At 45.8% G+C, this 21323-nt stretch overlaps 1 protein-coding gene across 1 annotated transcript in view; it reads right to left on the bottom strand.

Annotated features, from left to right (window-relative positions):
- Nucleotides 1-21323, bottom strand: part of GLE1 (GLE1 RNA export mediator) — a gene marked incomplete at both ends in the record, with an annotated part of 54658 nt that overhangs the window by 3220 nt on the left and 30115 nt on the right. Inside the window, 5 exons of the mRNA XM_082264240.1 lie at nucleotides 2136-2218; nucleotides 5846-5950; nucleotides 10960-11089; nucleotides 16678-16868; nucleotides 17005-17144. Coding sequence (XP_082120366.1) covers nucleotides 2136-2218; nucleotides 5846-5950; nucleotides 10960-11089; nucleotides 16678-16868; nucleotides 17005-17144 — 649 coding nt within the window. The remainder of the gene's footprint in view (nucleotides 1-2135; nucleotides 2219-5845; nucleotides 5951-10959; nucleotides 11090-16677; nucleotides 16869-17004; nucleotides 17145-21323) is intronic.

Here is a 21323-nt window from a genome sequence, read left to right as displayed (position 1 = left end):
GTGCCACTTCCACCCGGGACACTAAGGATTGCAGGACCGCCGTCAGTGCAACCATGGGAAGCTGGGGTTCTGAGGGACCTGCCACCTCCATGATGGGGTAAGTGAGGGAGATGTGACCCTGTGGCTCCATAAGGAAAGGAAGTTCTTGCAGTACAAAAACAATCTTATGGCACCTCTTAAAGGATCCCCTTAAGGCTCAGGGTACCTATCAGCAGAGAGAAAAAAACAGGGACCCCCCAAAGACTCACCCTACTGACCGGAGGAGCACCGAGAATTCGAGCATCATCATGGACGCTATTCCTGTTCATATGTCCCGGGCACAGGAAGAGGACACTAAGGAGGATGAGAAAGGAGGAGGAGGGTCGGTATCCCTATGAGGCTTCAGTTGTCTCCAGCATCTCCCAGACTAAGGGAAAATGGCCCCCGTGACATCATCCGGAGACACAAACATGGTTGCCAAACGGAGACCAGCCAGACTATGGGAAAATGGCCCCCATGACATCATCCGACTACACAAACATGGCCGCCAACCAGAAACCAGCCACACTAAGGGAAAATGCCCACCGTCAGCTAAAAACACTGAAGCATGCTGCCAGGATCTTTCCTGCACCCTCTGCAATGCTACACCCTCTGCAAGGTGAGCCCCCCTGAAGGTAGGACACATGTTTACGGGAGACTCTGCTGTGCACTCTGCACCGGGTCCTGCACTGGGACCCCCCCCCTGTACTATTATCCACATTGCAAACAGCAGGGCATGCACCTAGGGGCCTCCTACCCTGGGAATCCCTTTAGACTACCAGGGCAGGACACACACTATCCCAGGATCCTTGAAGAGTGGGGATTAGTGGGGGAGACCCCAGGGGTCTCTGCTGCATTCTCCACCCTGGGACTCCCACCAGACTATAGGTCCAGACAGGGGGGAATGGGAGTGGGGGAGGCCCAGCTCAGTGAGATTTAAGGATGGGAGGAAGGAACCTGCAGGCAGGTCCAACTGCCTCTGGAGGTTACCTGCGTCCACCCTAAAGAAAACCACCAAAAGGGGAGAGGGGGGACTGTACTTACCCTTCCATGGTGCGGATAATGGTCCAGACAGAACTCCTCGCCACCAAAATAGGGGAGCTGTCGGCTAAGGGACCACTGCGACTCAGACCCAAACCTGTATGCAACCCTGCGAGACGTTAACTCGCTGGGCCAGCCTCTGTCCGTGAGGCTATGTCGCGACCAAAATAGTGCGTAGCTGCGGTTTGCACGTGCTCGCTGGCTGGGAGGACCACTGGATCTAGATTGTCAAGCCTGTCGCCCAGCCTGGCAGTTGATTGTAGATCTCCCAAAAGGAAAAGAAAGATGTAAGGAAGGAGAAAATTGCTAGCACCAGAGATCCCAGCCGGGAGCCTAGGTCCTTACTCCTGACTAGACAAATTAAAACTGATTACCTAGAGCAGAGAGGGAGGTTAAAAACCAGCTGAGGATGGCCCATCAACGTAGCCAGGTGTTTTTGCGGCCGATCTAGCGCTTAGCTGCGGTCTGCACACACTCACAGGCTGGGGGGGTTGGGAACCAGTGGATCTAGATTATCAAAGCCAGTCGCCCAGCCTGGAAGTTGATTGTAGATCTCCCGAGAGAAAAAACAAATTGCTAGGACCAGAGATCCCAGCCGGGAGCCAAGGTCGTTACTTCTGACTAGTCAGATTTAAAACAGATTACCTAGAGCGGGGGGGGGGGGGGGGGTTTATACCAAGCTGAAAATGGCCCATGGGCGTAGCCAGGTGTTTTTTGTTCTGCCTAGTCCTACTCCTGGAGGCGGCAATATAACGCACTAGTTAGGATTTATGGAGCGCTGTATCCGTCATGCACGAAAGAGAAAGTAGATTTTTACACGTAGGAGCAGTGTCAGAATAGGCTTGGGAGGGAGGTGGTTAAAAAAAAAAATGCAGAAAATGTACGTTGCAGCAGGTAGCGTGGGAGAAAAGTTGGGAGTAGAAAGTTTTTAAAGTCTCTTCTACAAAAAAACTGCGCTTAGTAGCACATTTATTTTTCAGGCTATAGTTCCATTTTAAAGTCGGCCTAAAGCCAAATTTGCTAAAGGAGATAAGAGGAGTTCCTTAAAATTAATTTCCCAACACACACACACCTACCTAGGGAAAAATTCTTCTTTAAGTAACAGAATTAATTTCCAAAACTGGTCTTGATATTGTTGCATTAAGGCATTCCCGCACACCTGCAGACAGACAGAGAGCAGAACAAGTAAAAAAAAAAAAAAAAAACATAAAAACTTAGAAGTCCTCTTGCCCTCAACATCCAATCCTATGTTAGTTTTCAGTTTATAACCATCCCTAGCAAAAGTTACAGCTGTAATCAATTGATTGCCATGTATCCTTATTTGCCATAAAGAACTAATGGATCTGTGCCCAGTCCAGTAGAAAATTAGGGTACAGCATCAAGCCTCAACATTATATAAATATTTTAATTGCTTAAAGCCTATCCCTGGGGAACAAAAATGTTCCCTTAAGATGGTGCTGCCCCCGCACTGCAAAGGCTTAATGCTCATTTCTGTCTGGTGACTCCAAAAATCAGATTTACCCCATCGCATGGTCCTCCTTCCAGGCACTCTTTTCTACTCCCTTATGCTCCGGCGGTGGACTGTTCCTAGACTTCCTTATGTCCACGGCATGGCTATGGGCTCTGCATTAGTCTTGATGATATCAAAAGATCTGCGACCTCCAGAGCATAGGGAGAAAGAGGCTGCAGGGACCGGACTTACAACATGCTAAGGAGCATGCGGGAACGCTAAGGAGCATGCGGGAACGCTAAGGAGCATGCGGGAACGCTAGGGAGCATGCGGGAACGCTAGGGAGCATGCGGGAACGCTAGGGCGCACGCGGGAACGCTAGGGCGCACGCGGGAACGCTAGGGCGCACGCGGGAACGCTAGGGAGCACGCGGGAACGCTAGGGAGCACGCGGGAACGCTAGGGAGCACTAGGGAGCACGCGGGAACGCTAGGGAGCACGCGGGAACGCTAGGGAGCACGCGGGAACACTAGGGAGCACGCGGGAACACTAGGGAGCACGCGGGAACACTAGGGAGCACGCGGGAACAATAAGGAGCACGCGGGAACAATAAGGAGCACGCGGGAACACTAAGGAGCACGCGGGAACAATAAGGAGCACGCGGGAACACTAAGGAGCACGCGGGAACACTAAGGAGCACGCGGGAACAATAAGGAGCACGCGGGAACAATAAGGAGCACGCGGGAACAATAAGGAGCACGCGGGAACAATAAGGAGCACGCGGGAACGGAGGAGAAGTACTTTTTGCAGACCCCTAGAGCTAAAACTGCAATGAAGCCTTTTTGTTTTCCCAAGAGTCTAGCTTTGAAAAATAAGCATTACAATGTACAAAAAGTTGGACAGTATCAACCACATGTACCAATGACGTGTTTTTTTTTTTTTTTTTTTCTTTGGTATGATCAATGCACACAAAATCTTGCAATAAAGCTTTCTTTACTAATTACTGAGCGCCAGACAGCTAGAAAAAGATACATAACAGCAAAGCTCCATGTAAATAGTTCACAGCAGTATGAAACACACATACATTTACTAATTTACCAACCAAATAATTTAGAATTCTTTACAGGCTTGTGATCTGCATATGGTTTTTAAGCTGCATTTCCTGAATACTCTCTTGCTTGTTCGGCACTTCAGCTTGCAAGGTTATATCACTCTTTCTAGCCTTCTCAATAGAGGTTAATGTTAAACCAGAAGTAGGCGACTAGGAGTGGTTTGTGGATCACAAGAATAGCTGGCCCTAGTTACATATTTTTTGGCATGAAAAACCGTAAAATTAGATCAACTATGAATTTAGCCTCTTGGCTAGAGTTCTAATTTATTGCAATTACAGTGCATTCGGAAAGTATTCACAGCGCTTTTTCCACATTTTGTTATGTTACAGCCTTATTCCAAAATGGTTTAAATAAATTATTTTATTCAAAATTCTACAAATAATAGCCTATAATGACAACATGAAAGAAATTTGTTTGAAATTTTTGCAAATTAAAAATACAAAATAACATGTACAGTACATACACAGATACAGTATTCACAGCCTTTGCTCAAAACTCTTCTGAAGCCCCTTTGGCACCAATTACAGCCTCAGGTCTTTTTGAGTATGATGCTACAAGTTTGGCACATCTATTTTTGGGCAGTTTCTCCCATTCTTCTTTGCAGGACCTCTCAGGTTGGATGGGCAGCGTCGGTGCATGGCTATTTTTAGATCTCTCCAGAGATGTTCTATCGGATTCAAGTCTGGGCAACTCAAGGACATTCACAGAGTTGTTCCGTAGTCCCTTCTTTGTTATCTTGGCTGTGTGCTTGGGGTCGTTGTCCTGTTGGAAAATGGTCAAGAGAGCTCTGGTGCAGGTTTTCATCAAGGATGTCTCCGTACATTGCAGCATTCATCTTTCCCTCGATCCTGACTAGTCTCCCAGTTCCTGCCCCTGAAAAACTTCCCCACAGCATGATTCTACCACCACCATGCTTCACTGTAGGGATGGTATTAGCCAGGTGATGAGTGGTGCCCCGATTTCCTCCAGACATGACGCTTGCCATTCAGGCCAAAGAGTTAAAAATTTTTGTTTGATCAGACCAGAGAATTTTGTTTCTCATGGTCTGAGAGTCCTTCAGGTGCCTTCTGGCAAACTCCAGGCGGGCTGTCATGTGCCTTTTATTGAGGAGTGGCTACCGTCTAGCCACTCTACCATACATGCCTGATTGGTGGAGTGCTGCAGAGATGGTTGTTCTTCTGGAAGGTTCTCCTCTCCCCACAATGAAACACTGGAACTCTGTCAGAGTGACTATCGGGTTCTTGGCCACCTCCCTGACTAAGGCCGTTGTCCCCCGATAGCTCAGTTTGGCTGGGCTGCCCGCTCTAGGAAGTGTCCTGGTGGTTCCAAAGGTCTTCCATTTACAGATGATGGAGGCCACTGTGCTCATTGGGACCTTCAAATGCTGCAGAAATGTTTCTGTACCCTTCCTCATATCTGTGCCTCCATACAATCCTGTCTCAGAGGTCTACAGACAATTCCTTGGAGTCATGGCTTGGTTTGTGCTCTGACATGCACGGTCAACTGTGGAACCTTAAATAGACAGGTATGTGCCTTTCCAAATCATGTCTACTCAACTGAGTTTACCACAGGTGGACCCCAATCAAGTTGTAGAAACATCTCAAGGATGATCAGAGGAAACAGGATGCACTTGAGCTCAGTTGAGTGTCAAGGCAAAGGTTGTGAAAACTTTTGTACATGAGATTTTTATTTATTTTTTTTAAATAAAATTTGCAAAGCTTTTACACTTCTTTCACATTGTCATTATGGGGTATGGTATGTAGAATTTTGAGGAAAAATGAATTTAATTCATTTTGGAATAAGGCTGTAACATAAAATGTGGAAAAAGTGAAGCGCTGTGAATATTTTACGGATGCACTGTATGTGTTTATTAAATACTCTGAAAATAGTGCTTAGACTAGAAGACAGGGCCCAGTGAAGCTTTGGAGCTGTGTTAACGGCGAGTGAAAAAAGCACGCTGCGCTTTGAAATTGGCCCAACGGCGGAGGAAAAAAAAGGGGGCCGAACTTCCGATGGACAGCGCCGCGGTGATGTCCTCTGGCAGTGGGAAAGGGTACCTGCCAAAAACAGGTATCCCCTGAAAGGTGCCAAATGGGGCACCGGAGGGGGGGTGGTAGGAAGCAGATCAGCGGAGTTCCACTTTTAAGTGGAACTCCGCTTTAACTTTTTTTTTTTTTTACCAATGGTCAGGAAATGCACAAACACTAAAAAAAAAAAGTAGTTACCTCTAAGAAGTCATATAGAAGAGTAGCTGTGAGATCTTCTATTGGTTCAAGGTTTAACATTTGTGCCAGCCAACGCCAACCATAATTTATCCCATGAGGATGATGCTGCAAATCAACAGATAAGAAAGTTACTCATAGATCAGTCAAGGTGGTTCATCAGCAAGTACTCAAGTTGAAAAAAAACAAAAAACAGATAAAATACAAAAAGAAAGATTATGTAATCCAGTTCAAGTAACATAGCATAAAGCCCCGTACACACGCACAGATTGTCGGCCGAACGATCGGCCGTCTTTTGTCCGGTGCTGTTGTGTAGGTTGAAAAGTGCTAAAGACTGCACACAAATTTTGTCGGCCAACAACAAACGACTGCAGAAGTGATGTCATGTGATGGTTAACTTTGTGTGTTTTTTCTTCTCTGAGCATGCCCAGTCTTGCTCATCTGCTGTTTGTCGGCCGGATTTTGTACTGACTGAGGAACAATCGGCTGTTCTGGTGTTGGCCAACAAAAATTTTAAAGCATGCACATCAGATTCAGTTCGGCCGAAAAGTCGCAGTCGGTTGTCGGAAGCATCATACTAACAAGCCAACAATCGGCCAATCGGACGGTGGCCGAATATTTACGGCCGACAATCGCTACGTGTGTACGGGCCTTTACCCGAACCAAGTAGGTCACTTTTGATACAGACAGTGCCCTAATCCTATGCCCTCATAAGTATGCAGAAAAAAAAAAACTTAAATAAAAAAATACACAGTTACGCTCAAAGGTTAACACACCCTGGCAGAATTTACGATTTCTTGGCCATTTTTCCGAGAATATAAATAACAAAAACTTTTTTCACTCATGGTTAGTGTTTGGCTGAAGCCATTTATTATCAAATCAACTGTGTTAACTCTCTAATAATAATAATAATAATAATAATAATAATAATAATAATAATAACAACAGAAACTACCCAAATGACCCTGATCAAAAGTTTACATACCCTGGTGATTTTGGCCTAACAAGCACACAAGTTGAATGGCTATTAAAAGTAACCATCCTCACCTGTGATCTGTTTGCTTGTAATGAGTGTGTGTGTATAAAAGGTCACTGAGTTTCTGGACTCCTGACAGACCCTTGCATCTTTCATCAAGTGCTGCACTGACGTTTCTGGATTCTGAGTCATGGGGAAAGCAAAAAGAATTGTCAAAGGATCTGTGGGAAAAGGTGGTGGAACTGTATAAAACAGGAAAGGGATATAAAAAGATATCCAATGAATTGAGAATGCCAATCAGCAGTGTTCAAACTCTAATCAAGAAGTGGAAAACGAGGAGTTCTTTTGAAACCAAAACAAGGTCAATTAGACCAATTAAAATTTCAGCCTCAACTGCCAAAATTGTTTGGGATGCAAAGAAAAACCCGCAAAAAACTCCAGGGGAAATACAGGACTCTCTGAAAACATGTGGTGCGGCTGTTTCAAGATGCACAATAAGGAGGCACTTGAAGAAAGATGGGCTGCATGGTCGAGTCGCCAGAAGAAAGCCATTACTACGCAAATGCCACAAAGTATCTCACTTACAATACGCCAAACAGCACAGAGAAAAGCCTCAAACCTTCTGCCACAAAGTCATTTGGAGTGAGGAGACCCAAAATTCAGCTTTTTGGCCACAACCATAAACGCTACGTTTGGAGAGGAGTCAACAAGGCCTATGAGGAAAGGTATGCAAAAAAGATCCCAGTCAAAAAACTGGTTGGTGGGGGTAGTCCATCGACTCACCCCTAAAAGAGGGGTGTGGGGAACCTATGGGAGTAGAACCATCAAAAACAAAATGGAATGGGAGTAACCATTCACAAGATAAGGCGATACCCACGCGGTACACCATTCCTACTGTGAAACACGGAGGTGGATCGCTGATGTTTTGGGGATGTGTGAACTACAAAGGCACAGGAAATTTGGTCAGAATTGATGGCAGTATGTGGTTATCAAAAAATACTGGAGGAAAATTTGCATTCATCAGCCCGGAAGCTACGCATGGGACGTACTTGGACATTCCAACATGACAATGATCCTAAACACAAGGCCAAGTTGACCTGTCATTGGCTACAGCAAAATAAAGTGAAGGTTTTGGAGTGGCCATCTCAGTCTCCTGACCTCAATATCATTGAGCCACTCTGGGGAGATCTCAAACATGCAGTTCATGCAAGACAGCCCAAGAATTTACAGGAACTGGAGGCTTTTTGCCAGGAAGAATGGGCAGCTTTACCATCTGAGAAGATAAAGAGCCTCATCCACAAATACCACAAAAGACTTCAAGCTGTCATTGATGGTAAAGGAGGCAATACACGGTATTGAGAACTGGGGTATGTAAACTTTGGATCAGGGTCATTTGGGTAGTTTCTATTGTCATCATGATTTAAAAAGAGTAAACACAGATCAGTGATAATAAATGGCTTCAGCCAAACACTGACCATGAGTGAAAAAAGATTTTGTGTTTATCGTTCATAATCTCTGAAAAATGGCCAAGAAATCATAAATTCTGCCAGGGTATGTAAACTTATGAGCACAACTGTATTTCTCATGTACCCACCCTTACTGCTCAACCAGCATTTACAGCTCCACCTCAGCACTTCCCTATTTATAGTCTGTTGCTCCACCAGCTTGTGCATTTTAATGCATGCATGCACTCCCTTAGGAGATGATGCAAGTCCTTGGCAGCTGCTGCCGAGAATGTACATTAGTCCTTATAGCAGCACTGATGGATGTGTGAGCTTGAATATTCTGGCCCATAGCCCGAGCAGCTTACTGGGCTGAAACTAAAGGCGTTAGGGAAAAGTGTGTGCGGGGGGGGAGCACCTGTAGGTATAAAAAAAAATTCTTTCACTGTCAAATCATCAGGCTGGGGAAGGCAGGTGACAATTCTTCATCTGCAACGGAGAATGGGGCTTTACCCTCCTAGATGTGCAGTGTAACAGTCTGTCAAGGGTGTATAAAATAAAAAAAAACAAGAATGTGCGATTTTTTTTTAACTACTAAACGAAACTGCACTGTACCAGTTTAACACTTGAAAATCCAGAAATGCCCCCTTCACCAATCAACATGGCTCCCTGAATAGCGGTGTTAACTGCATCACAGAGGGAGTGTCGGACCAAGCGATGTGTGGGAGCAGCACAAGGGATCTCCAGCATGCAGCTAGTACAGGGCAGTTGAAAACCGTAATAAAGCACGAACATACACAAATAAAATGCACACACAGAATCTCACAAAAGTGAGAACACCCCTCACATTTTTGTAAATATATTATATATTTTCATGTGACAACACTGAAGAAATGACACTTTGCTACAATGTAAAGTAGTCAGTGTACAGCTTGTATAACAGTGTAGATTTGCTGTCCCCTCAAAATAACTCAACACACAGCCATTAATGTCTAATATGTGTGGCTGCCATTATTTTTCATATTTTTCAGCACTGTAACCCTCTTGGGCATGGAGTTCACCAGAGCTTCACAGGTTGCCACTGGAGTCCTCTTCCACTCCTCCATGAGGACATCACGGAACTGGTAGATGTTAGAGACCTTGCGCTCCTCAACTTTCCTTTTTGAGGATGCCCCACAGATGCTCAATAGGGTTTAGGTCTGGAGACATGCTTGGCCAGTCCATTATCTCTACCCTCAGCTTCTTTAGCAAGGCATTGGTTGTCTTGGAGATATGTTTGGGGTCGTTATCAAGTTGGAATACTGGCCTGAGGCCCAGTCTCCAAAGGGAGGGGATCATGCTCTGCTTCAGTATGTCACAGTACATGTTGGCATTCATGGTTCCCTCAATGAACTGTAGCTTCCCAGTGCCGGCAGCACTCATGGAGCCCCTGATCAGGACACTCCCACCACCATGCTTGACTGTAGGCAAGACACACTTGTCTTTGTACTCCTCACCTGGTTGCCGCCACACACGCTTGACACCATCTGAACCAAATACGTTTATCTTGGTCCCATCAGACCACAGGACATGATTCTAGTAATCCATGTCCTTAGTCTGCTTGTCTTCAGCAAACTGTTTGCAGGCTTTCTTATGCATCATCTTTAGAAGAGGCTTCCTTCTCGGATGACAGCCATGCAGGCCAATTTAATGCAGTGCATGGTCGGAGCACTGACAGGCTTAGCCCCTTCCCCTTCAACCTTCCTCTGCAGCAACGCTGGCAGCACTCATACATCTTTTTCCCAAAGACAACCTCTGGCTATGATGCTGAACACGTGCACTCAACTTCTTTGGTTGACCATGGCGAGGCCTGTTCTGAGTGGAACCTGTCCTGTGAAACCGCTGTATGGTCTTGGCCATCGCGCTGCAGCTCAGTTTCAGGGTCTTGGCAATCTTCTTATAGCCTAGGCCATCTTCACGTAGAGCAACAATTCTTTTTTTCAGATCCTCAGAGAGTTCTTTGCCATGAGGTGCCATGTTGAACTTCCAGTGACCAGTATGAGAGAGTGAGAGCGATAACACCAAATTTAACACACCTGCTCCTCATTCATACCTGAGACCTCGTAACCCTAATGAGTCACATGACACCGGGGAGGGAAAATGGTTTAATGGGCCCAATATTGACTTTTTCACTTAGGGGTGTACTCACTTTTGTTCCAGTGGTTTAGACATTAATGGCTGTGTGTGGAGTTATTTTGAGGGGAGGTTATAACCCTACCTTACTCTATGCAAAAATTGGAAAATTAAAAAAAAAAAAAAGTTTTACCTATGGTTCTACTTTAAATCTTCCTGGAGTTAGGCTTTAAATTTCCTTTTGTTTACTGAATAGACTCCCTGGAATATTACAGTCCCAATGTTTTGTGGAAAACATTATCCAGTTTCAATATTTTTCACACATTCACAAGCATGTAGAGTGCAAAAAAATAAAAATAAGAAAAATCTCTATACATGTTCCAAGCTGGCCATTGGATCAGCACGACAGCCAGTGAACTAGCATTTTAAATAAGATTGTCCACAATACTAACTAGCCTTCATATTTCACTATATTCACTTTATACTTCACTACAAGACTCCTTAAAAAGAAACAACCCCCCCTCCCCCATACAAAAAACCCCAAAAAGACATTATTATTGCAACAGGTTACTTCATAAAATACATACCGCTTGTACCGTCCCGAAAGGATAGCGTATTTGTAGGATGGCAGCATACAAACGGATCATTCCCGACATTCGTTTCAAGAAGTGATCCTGTGGCTCAACCACAGAGCCATCTATAATATAACCCAATTCTCTATGGAGACAAAAAGGTGACAAGATATTAAATCTAAATCTACCCCCATCACCAATACAGAAAACCATTTCCTAGATCATTTGGGGCCTCCGGAAATACAAAACAATTTTTAAGTCAAGCACAGTTCATAATCAAGCATGAGACCTCTTATTAAATGAAGAGGGAAAAGCCATGAACTCAAGAAGGTTTTACTGCAACATTCCTAAGAGTCACAAGGAGTCTGATTGTTTACTAGTTTGCCCATACAGTATACCCATAGATCTGCATTCCCCTTAATTCTGGAGCTAATGCATTGAAGTATGTGACCTCAATTTTCACAAGGTTATTAAACAAGTAAGGACCTTGACTGTAAGGGGCACGCATCAAAAGGCTACATAAAAGTAGTCTTCTTTGGCCAAGGCCAGGCTGCTGATACTTTTAGGTATAATGTATGCAGAAAATATTAAGGGAGGACCTGTCTGTACTCTGAGAAGGATCGTGAAATCAGACTCTGTACTCCTGTTCACCCTGATATTATCTGGGCAATCTGAGCGGCCAATGAGCAGCTGATAAGTACAAAACAATTCTATTGAGCTCAGTCTTAATTAGGACTTTGATGCTGTATAACCAAAGTAAGGGGGGGGGGTGCCCAAAACCTGAAACTCCTTAGTTTTTTAAAGCGTAGTTCCGGCCTCAAAAAAATTTTTGGGATAAAAATACCCCCAGGACAGTCAGGGCTAGTGCATTTCAGCAATGGTAGCCTCTGATCTGTCCCATTTCACTTACCTTTTAGAAGAAATACTTACCTTGAAAATGTCTTGTCCAGAGTTGCCATCTCAGGTCTGGGCAGCTGAAGCCAGCGCGTCCTCTTCGGTGACATCGGAGTCCCAAAATGCCCTGCACCGGCCCCGCTCGTCACTTCCGGTGCAGGCGCGTCATCTCTGCACAGCTTCTGGGCATTCCCAGAAGCTGTTTAGCAGGGAATGACGCTCCTGCACCGGAAGTGACGAGCGGGGCCGGTGCAGGAGCATTGACTCATGGGAGCGATGACGTTCAGCTCCCAGGAGTCAATGCAAGCAGGAAGAGACGACGTGGGCTGCGGCCGCAGAGGGAGGAAGTGGAAGGAAGGTAAGTATATTGTCTTCAAAAACAAGGTAAGTAAAGCAAAAAAAAAAATCGTGATTCTTTTTCAGGTTACTTAGAGCAAGCGGATGTCAAATTTTAATTTTGAGGCTGGAACTCCACTTTAACCGGTTGCCGACCGCCGCAAGTACATATACTGCGTCGGTCAGCCCCGGCCAGGCAAAGTGACATATATATATATATACGTCACTAGCCTGTCACTTGTTTGTGAGCCAATAGCGGCGTGCGCGCCCGCCCCGGCTCGTTCCCTGGGAAGTCCATGCATGTGACCGGCGGACCCGATGTCCGCCGGTCACTCGCGATCGTCCGCCGTGAAGGGAGAAAGGCAGGCGGCTGATGTAAACAAGCCACCTGTCATTCTCCCCTGTGTAGGAATGGTGATCATACGGTTCTACTATGTAGGACCGTTGATCACTGTTCCTACACCAGTAGCCATGTCCAATCACGCCCCTAGGGACACACTTAACCCCTCCTTCCCCAATAAAGTTAACTCCTTCCCTGCCAGTGTCATTTTGCAGTAACAGTGCATATGTATAGCACTGATTACTGCAGTAATGTCACTGGTAACCCCAAAAGTGTCAAAAATGTCAGTCAAGGGTCCGATCTGTCTGCCGCAATGTCACAGTACCGAAAAAAAAAATAATCGCAGATCGCCGCCATTACGCGTTAAAAAAAAAACACCAAAAATGACAAAAATCTTTCCCTTAGTTAGTAAACGCAATAACTTTATAACTTTTGCGCAAACCAATCAAAATACACTTTTTGCGATTTTTTTTTACCAAACATATGTAGCAGAAAACAAATAGGCCAAAAATATAAAAAAAATTTGATTTTTACATTTTTTTGGGGGAATTTCATATAAAAAAATGTGAAAAATATTGTTATTTTTGCAAAATTGACGCTCTTTTTTTGTTTATAGCGCAAAAAGTAAAAATCGCATAGGTGATCAAATACCACCAAAAGAAAGCTCTGTTTGTGGGAAAAAAAAGGACGTCAAATTCTTTTAGGTACAGCGTCGCACGACCGCGTAATTGTCCGTTAAATTCACGTAGTGCCGAATCACAAAAAAGGCCCTGGTCAGGAAGGGGGTAAAATCTTCCGGGGCTTAAGTAGTTAACTGCATTCTGATAAGGCTTTACCAAATTCCTTTACAGACTACCAACATTAATATGGCACTTTTCTTACATTTTTTTTTCTTCTAGGACAACCCATGGGGGAGAAAGCTGTGTCATATGAGAACATCACCGGAACTAGTCAGCTTAATTAAACCGGTCACTTACAATACAGGATTGAGAAAGTGAGATCTAGCACCTCTTACACAACTACAGTGAAGAAGAACAAGGCATGCTAAGTGACAACACACTCATTGCTCCTTGTCTTTTGCATTTATATACACTTTTTTTTTAATATGTATATTTTATCATCTATTTTAATTGATATTACTCTCATAGTTGAGGAGGGAGAGGGAGATCTCTCCCCAATTGGGACACTGTAAAATCTACACAAAAGTTTTGCAAATGTCAAACTCTTATTGTATTCACAAAAGAAAACATATCAAATGTTTCCACTGGAAAAAAATGCCAAAATTATAGGGACCCCCCCCCCCACCCAAAAAAAAAAAAACCCCGGTAATTTTGAAGTTAATGGCAGCAACATGTCTCAAAACAAGTTGGGAAATGGAAACAAAAAGCTGGCAAAGTAAGTGGTACTAACAAGAAAGAGCTGGAAGCTGCAACGAATTAGGTTAATTGGCATCAGGTCAGGAAGGCCGCTTTCACACAGGCGATCCAATCCGATTGTCAGTTTTTCAGGCGTACCTGATCGGATGCTCCATCATCCCTATGGGGCAGCGGGTGTCAGTGGAGACATCTCCACTGACACCCACTGCTTTACGATTCCGATCCTGTCCATGAAATCCGGACAGAAGGAAACCCTATTTTCCATCCGTCTGGAGGATCGGATTGGATGAGAACGGACAGGCGGTCCGTTCTCACCCGATCTCCCCATAGAGAACAGCGGGGATCTGACACCTCCCTCTCCGCACACAGAGCGGAGACGGAGCTGTCATCCGCCTGCTCAGCGGGGATCGGCGGATCGATCTCCCGCTGAGCAGAACAGACTCCGTTGGGCGGTGCACCCGTGTGAAAGGGACCTAACATGATTGGGTATTTTAAAAAAAATAGAGCATCTTAGATAGTCAGTGTCTCAGAAGTAAAGATGGGCATAGATTCACCAATCTGTGAAAAGCTGCATCAAAAAATTGTTAGATTTGTTGAAGAAATTCAGAGTAACGTTCCTCAATGTAAAATTGAAAAGACTTTAAATCTATATCATCATCTACAGTAAATATCCTCAAACAATTGCCAGAATCTGGAGAAATCTCTTTGAGCAAAAGACAAGGCTGAAATGCATGCAATACTAGATGCCTGTGATCTTCTGGCCCTCAGACGGCACTGCATGACAGTGACATAACAGGCATGATGGACATCACTGCACCAGCTCAGGAATACTTCCAAAAATCCCTGTCTGTGACCACCATTCCCTGTGCCATCCAAAAATGCAATGTAAAGCTCCATCATATATAGAGGGCGCAATATCGGATCCAGAAACACTATCTTCTATGGAGCATGATCAGATAAAATGGTCTGTTGGAAACAAAAGTTGTACTGTGCAAAATAAAATAGTACAGTGCTGAATAGCAAATAATCGTGAAGGGGGTAAAAGCTTCCGGAGGTCAAATGGTTGATTGAACAGTTAAAAGCTGATTGGCTACCATGCATAGCTGCACCAGATTTTGCACTCTCCAGTTTTAGTGAATCAGTCCCCATATGTTTATCTAAGCATCTTTCAGAGTGTAAGCATTCTTCAGCTGGTTTCTCATTCCTAGCAGGTAACAGTTGTCTTGTGCACAGATAACTTGTGTATTAGGATTTTGCATTAAAAGGAGTTGTAAAGTCAGAAGGTGTTTTTATATTAATGCATAGAGTGCCCCCTCAGCCTCCCTAATATACTTACCTGAGCCCAATCTCTGTCTAGCGATGTCCACGAGTCCCTCGGCTGTCCGGGACTCTCTCTCCTGATTGGCTGAGACACAGCCGCTGCGCCATTGGCCACCGTGGCTGTCAAATCCAGGAGAGACACAGACACAGAGACAGAGAGAGAGAGACACAGAGAGACACAGACAGAGAGACACAGAGAGACACAGACACGGAGACAGAGAGACACAGAGAGACACAGACACAGAGACACAGACAGAGAGACACAGACACAGAGACACAGACACAGAGACACAGACAGAGAGACACAGACAGAGAGACACAGACAGAGAGACACAGACAGAGAGACACAGACAGAGAGACACAGACAGAGAGACACAGACAGAGAGACACAGACAGAGAGACACAGACAGAGAGACACAGACAGAGAGACACAGACAGAGAGACACAGACAGAGAGACACAGACAGAGAGACACAGAGAGACACAGACAGAGAGACACAGAGAGACACAGACAGAGAGACACAGAGAGACACAGACAGAGAGACACAGAGAGACACAGAGAGACACAGAGAGACACAGAGAGACACAGAGAGACACAGAGAGACACAGAGAGACACAGAGAGACACAGAGAGACACAGAGAGACACAGAGAGACACAGAGAGACACAGAGAGACACAGAGAGACACCGAGACACAGAGAGACACCGAGACACAGAGAGACACCGAGAGAGAGACACCGAGACACACCGAGAGAGAGACACCGAGACACAGAGAGACACCGAGACACAGAGAGACACCGAGACACAGAGAGACACCGAGACACAGAGAGACACCGAGACACAGAGAGACACCGAGACACAGAGAGACACCGAGACACAGAGAGACACCGAGACACAGAGAGACACCGAGACACAGAGAGACACCGAGACACAGAGAGACACCGAGACACAGAGAGACACCGAGACACAGAGAGACACCGAGACACAGAGAGACACCGAGACAGAGAGACACCGAGACAGAGAGACACCGAGACAGAGAGACACCGAGACAGAGAGACACCGAGACAGAGAGACACCGAGACAGAGAGACACCGAGACAGAGAGACACCGAGACAGAGAGACACCGAGACAGAGAGACACCGAGACAGAGAGACAGAGAGACACCGAGACAGAGAGACACCGAGACACAGAGACACAGAGACAGAGAGACACCGAGACACAGAGACCGAACGGCAGCTCCATGTCTGAATGGACACATGGAGCTTCAGCTTGGCTTAGGTGCCCCCATGGAAAGCTGCTTGCTGTGGTGGCACTCGACAGGAGGGAGGGGCTAAGAGCAGCAATTACCCGAGAAGAGGAGGATCGAGGATGCTCTGTGCAAAATCAACTACACAGAGGAGGAAAGTATAACATGTTTATTTGGAAGAAAAAAAAAATAAAGAAACTCTACAAATCACCTTAATGCTTACCTTTGGTAATCTGTAATAGAAGCACCTTTTTTATATGCTGGGTAAAAGGGCACAGAATAAGGGCACTTCTTGTACAGGTGAGCGAGGAAGAGCTCACCCACTTGGGGGTGTCTCTCCCATATTCCAGAAACCACCATCGCTAAAGGGAAAGCAGATTCATGATGGGAAGCTACTTCTTGTTCAGCTTGAGCCTGTGGACAATAAACAAAAAGCACATCTATAAAAGTCTGAAAACCCAAAACTACAATAGGAGTTCTGAAAAATACTCCGGAATACAATAAAAAGATATTGTGGGATACAAGCTCTAATGTCTAACAGAAGACTTACCACAAACCTCTCGGCCAGCTTGTAATTCACAAAGTCGGAAGCCAGAGCATGTATAGAGAGAGACACATGCTTATCTAGGGTCCTAATGTCCCCTCCTGTCAGAAGGGTGTTCAGTTTTTTAAAAACCTCCTGCACATTAGCTGTGGAAGGAAAAGACAAGATAATCATGGTCATTCTCAAAGAGATACGTTTAGGTGAATAAAGGCAAAGAAATGTTAAACATAGCAATGTGACCTATATAACGTATACGGGAACCCTCACCATGTAAAACAACCCATTTAGTTTAAAGGAGTTGTAAAGTCAGGTTTTTTATGTTCATGCATTATTTGCATATAGATAAAAAAACCTTCTGGGTGTAGCAGCCTCCCCATAGTTACCCGAGGTCCTTCTCTGTCAAGCGATGTCCACAAGCCCCTCGCCTCTCCTGGGACTCTCCCTCCTGATTGGCTCGGACACAGCCGCAGCACCATTTGGCTCCCGTGGCTGTCAAAGTTAGCCAATCAGGAGAGAGAGAGGGGGCGGGGCCGAAGGAAAGCTGCCTGTCTGAATGGACACACAGAGCTGCCCCCATAGCAAGCTGCTTGTTGTGGGGGCACTCGATTGGAGGAAGGGGCCAGGAGCAGCAACAAGGGACCCGAGAAGAGGAGGATCCGGGCTGCTCTCTGCAAAACCAACTGCACAGAGGAGATAAGTATAACATGTTGGTTATTAGTTAAAAAGAAAAAAAAAAAAAACACGACTTTACAATACCTTTAAAACAATACGAAAGGCTAAGACGGCTCCAGTCCCTATAGGGTATAGGCAAGACTCCCAACATGCCTGCAATAAGCCATGGAAACCCCTGCTCCAGGGTAGCATCATCAGAAACACCATACAAGAAAGACAATGTGATTAATTAAAGTGCAGGTCTAGATACACGTCCCCGGGGCCTGGACCCATCTATCCCTGATTTTGTTATACTTGGATGGACAACCATGGTGAGCATATATCAGCTTCTTAGAAAGGCAAAACATTTGTGTATAGATTTAAAAAAAAAAAAAATATATAGATTTCTTTTTTTTCCCTATTTCAGTGGCCTCCACCTGTAAAACCATTCCTTTTTTTAGAGTTCGTCTCATTGTTGGCCATCTACTGCACCTGGTAATTAACACCAAAGCAGCTGAAACTGATAACAACCCCCTCTGCTACTTAACTGACCAGATCAATATTTCAGGAGTTTAATTGACTTGATGCTATACTCTGATAAAAATGGATTTTTTGTAAGATCTTACCGTAAAATCCTTTTCTCTTAAGCTCATTGACAGACATAGTCTTCTTGATTCTCAAGAGCTGGGTTATGTTGTCTCCGCAGGAGCAGGACTAGGCAGAAAGACAAAACGTTCTGGCTCCACCCTAGGGGCAGTCCCTGAGGGTATATCCTCCCTCTCCCCGCTACAGGGAATCAGTTCTGTTCTAAAGCAGTAACAGAGAATTTAACCCAACCCAACTCAATGATAGAGGGGCGGGTACTACGTCTGTCAATGAGCTTAAGAGAAAAGGATTTTACGGTAAGATCTTACAAAAAATCCATTTTTCTCTATCGCTCATTGACAGACGTAGTCTTCTTGATTCTCAAGAGCTGGGACATCCAGAAGCAGTGCCACAAATGAGGGGTGGGATTGACAAAATCAAATCTGATCTAGAAGGCCCAACCGGTGCCAAACTAGAAGTTTTAAAGGCTCATTATAAACAAAGAATGAGACTAAAAGAAAAATTTTCCAACGGAAAAAACCCTCGAGGTAGACCACTGGTCTCCTCAAATTGCGGCCTGCAAAACCTTGCGGCCAAACGAGGCATCCGACGATGCCATTACATCAACTTTATAATGTTTAGTAAAGGTATGCACCGACGACCAGGTAGCCGCCTTGCACACCTGGACCACTGACGCCTGATGGCGAAAGGCCCATGACGCACTAAGTGCCCGAGTGGAGTGCGCCTTAACAGGGAACGGGGGCTCCCGACCCTTAATAGAATAAGCCTGTACTACCGTCTGTCTGATCCATCTGGAAATGGTCGCGGCAGATGCAGGCAACCCCTTTTTGGGTCCATCCGGGATCACAAAAAGTGAATCCGTCTTGCGAAACGAGTCTGTCGTTTTCAAGTATACCCTGATCGCCCGGACCACATCCAAGGAGTGTAAAGCAAACTCCCGAGGATGACTGGGCTTAGGACACAGGGAAGGTAACACAATTTCTTCATTCAGATGAAATTCTGAAACCACTTTTGGTAGGAAGGATGGATTCGGACGAAGAACCACCTTATCTCTATGAACCACCAGATATGGTGAACGACAAGATAATGCGGCCAGTTCTGACACCCTGCGTGCAGAAGTAATAGCCACCAAGAAGGCCACCTTCTGGGACAACGTAGGTAGAGGAATCTCCCTAATATCTTCAAAGGGAGGTTTCTGAAGAACCGACAACACTAAATTAAGATCCCAGGGGGGTAACGGCGCGTGCACTGGCGGAGCCAGATGTCGCACCCCCTGGATGAAATTCCGCACCAAGGAATGAGTAGCCAAAGGCTTCTGAAAGAAGATAGCTAATGCTGAGACCTGACCCTTGATAGTACTCAAGGCCAGTTTCTGCTCAACCCCTTGTTGCAGAAAAGCTAATATTCGACTAATCGAATAAGACCGAGGACGGAACCCCAAAGGTTCACACCATGCAATGTAGGACTTCCATGTGCGATGATAAATCTTTCTGGAAGTCGCTTTCCTTGCTTCAACTAGAGTAGGAATAACTGAAGCTGACAATCCCTTGTCCTTCAGCACCTGGGTCTCAATAGCCAGGCCGTTAAAGCCAGCGATCGTAAAGCAGGATGGAAGATCGGTCCCTGAGACAGTAGGTCCTCCCTGAGAGGAAGTCTCCACGGGACGTCCGCCACCAGTCTGACCACGTCGGCGTACCAAGCTCGACGAGGCCAGTCCGGAGCTACCAGAATTACTGGAATTCCTTCCTCCTCTATCCTGCGAAGAAGTCTTGGCAGTAACGCGAGAGGAGGGAAGGCATACATTAGCTGGTATTGCCCCCACGGGGCGATCAGTGCGTCTGCGGTTTCTGCTAGAGGATCGCGGGAGTGAGCCACGAATCTCTGAACTTTCCTGTTGAATCGTGATGCCAACAGATCCACATCCGGGGTGCCCCACCGTAGGCACAACTGGTTTGAAAACTTCTGGATGGAGGGACCATTCCCCCTGATCCAGAGTCTGACGGCTGAGATAATCTGCCTGCCAATTCTCCACCCCCGGAATGAACACCGCAGAGATTGCTGGAACAAATCGTTCCGCCCAGCGAAGAATGCAAGCCACTTCTTTGGCCGCTCGGACACTCTTGGTGCCCCCCTGGTGATTGACATAAGCCACGGCCGTGGCATTGTCCGACTGGATCCGAACCGGGCTGCCCTGGAGCTGCCCGGTCCAGTGAATCAGACAAAGTCTGATCGCTCTCAGTTCCAATACATTTATCGGTAACCTGGATTCTTCCGGGGACCAAAGTCCCTGGACAGATAACTGACCGAGAATTCCTCCCCATCCGGATAGACTGGCATCCGTGGTCACTATCGTCCAATATATTGGCAGAAATGACTTTCCCTGGCTGAGCATCGGAGACCGAAGCCACCAAACCAGAGACTCTCTGGTCTGTTTGCTCAATCGGATCCGATTGTCCAGGGATTCCGGATTCCGATTCCATCTGAGAAGAATCTCTTGCTGAAGAATTCGGGTATGGGACTGGGCAAATGGGACTGCTTCGAAGGAAGCCACCATCAACCCCAGAACCCTCATGCAAGTTCGAAGAGAAGACCAGCTGTTGGATAGTAACAACTGGACTGCTGATTGAATCTTTCCGAGTTTCCCTACCGGAAGAAAAACTCTTGTCCTGACTGTGTCTAGAATTAGACCCAGATATTCGAGCCTCTGGGTGGGAACCAGAAATGACTTTTGCTGGTTCACCAGCCACCCGAATTCCTGTAAAGAAATCATAGTAATTTCTATGTTTTGTAGCAAGGTCTGAGGAGACTCTGCATGAAGCAGAAGATCGTCTAGGTAACCAAGGATCGATATGCCTCTTTGGCGCAGAAGTGCCAACATTGGGGCCAACACCTTCGTGAAGACCCGCGGAGCCGTGGCGAGACCGAAAGGTAACGCCACAAACTGATAGTGGTTCTCTTCTACGGAAAAGCGTAGAAACCGCTGATGTCCTGCGAAAATGGGAATGTGAAGATAGGCGTCCTTGATGTCTATGGACGCTAGGACATCCCCTGGATGCAGGAAGGCTGCT

This window comes from Pelophylax lessonae, assembly GCF_965119305.1.
Source record: "Pelophylax lessonae genome assembly, chromosome: 7".
In the NCBI taxonomy this organism is placed as follows: Eukaryota; Metazoa; Chordata; class Amphibia; order Anura; family Ranidae; genus Pelophylax; species Pelophylax lessonae.
The sequence above is the reverse complement of the archived record's forward strand: the minus strand, read 5'-3'. Positions and strand labels throughout refer to the sequence as shown.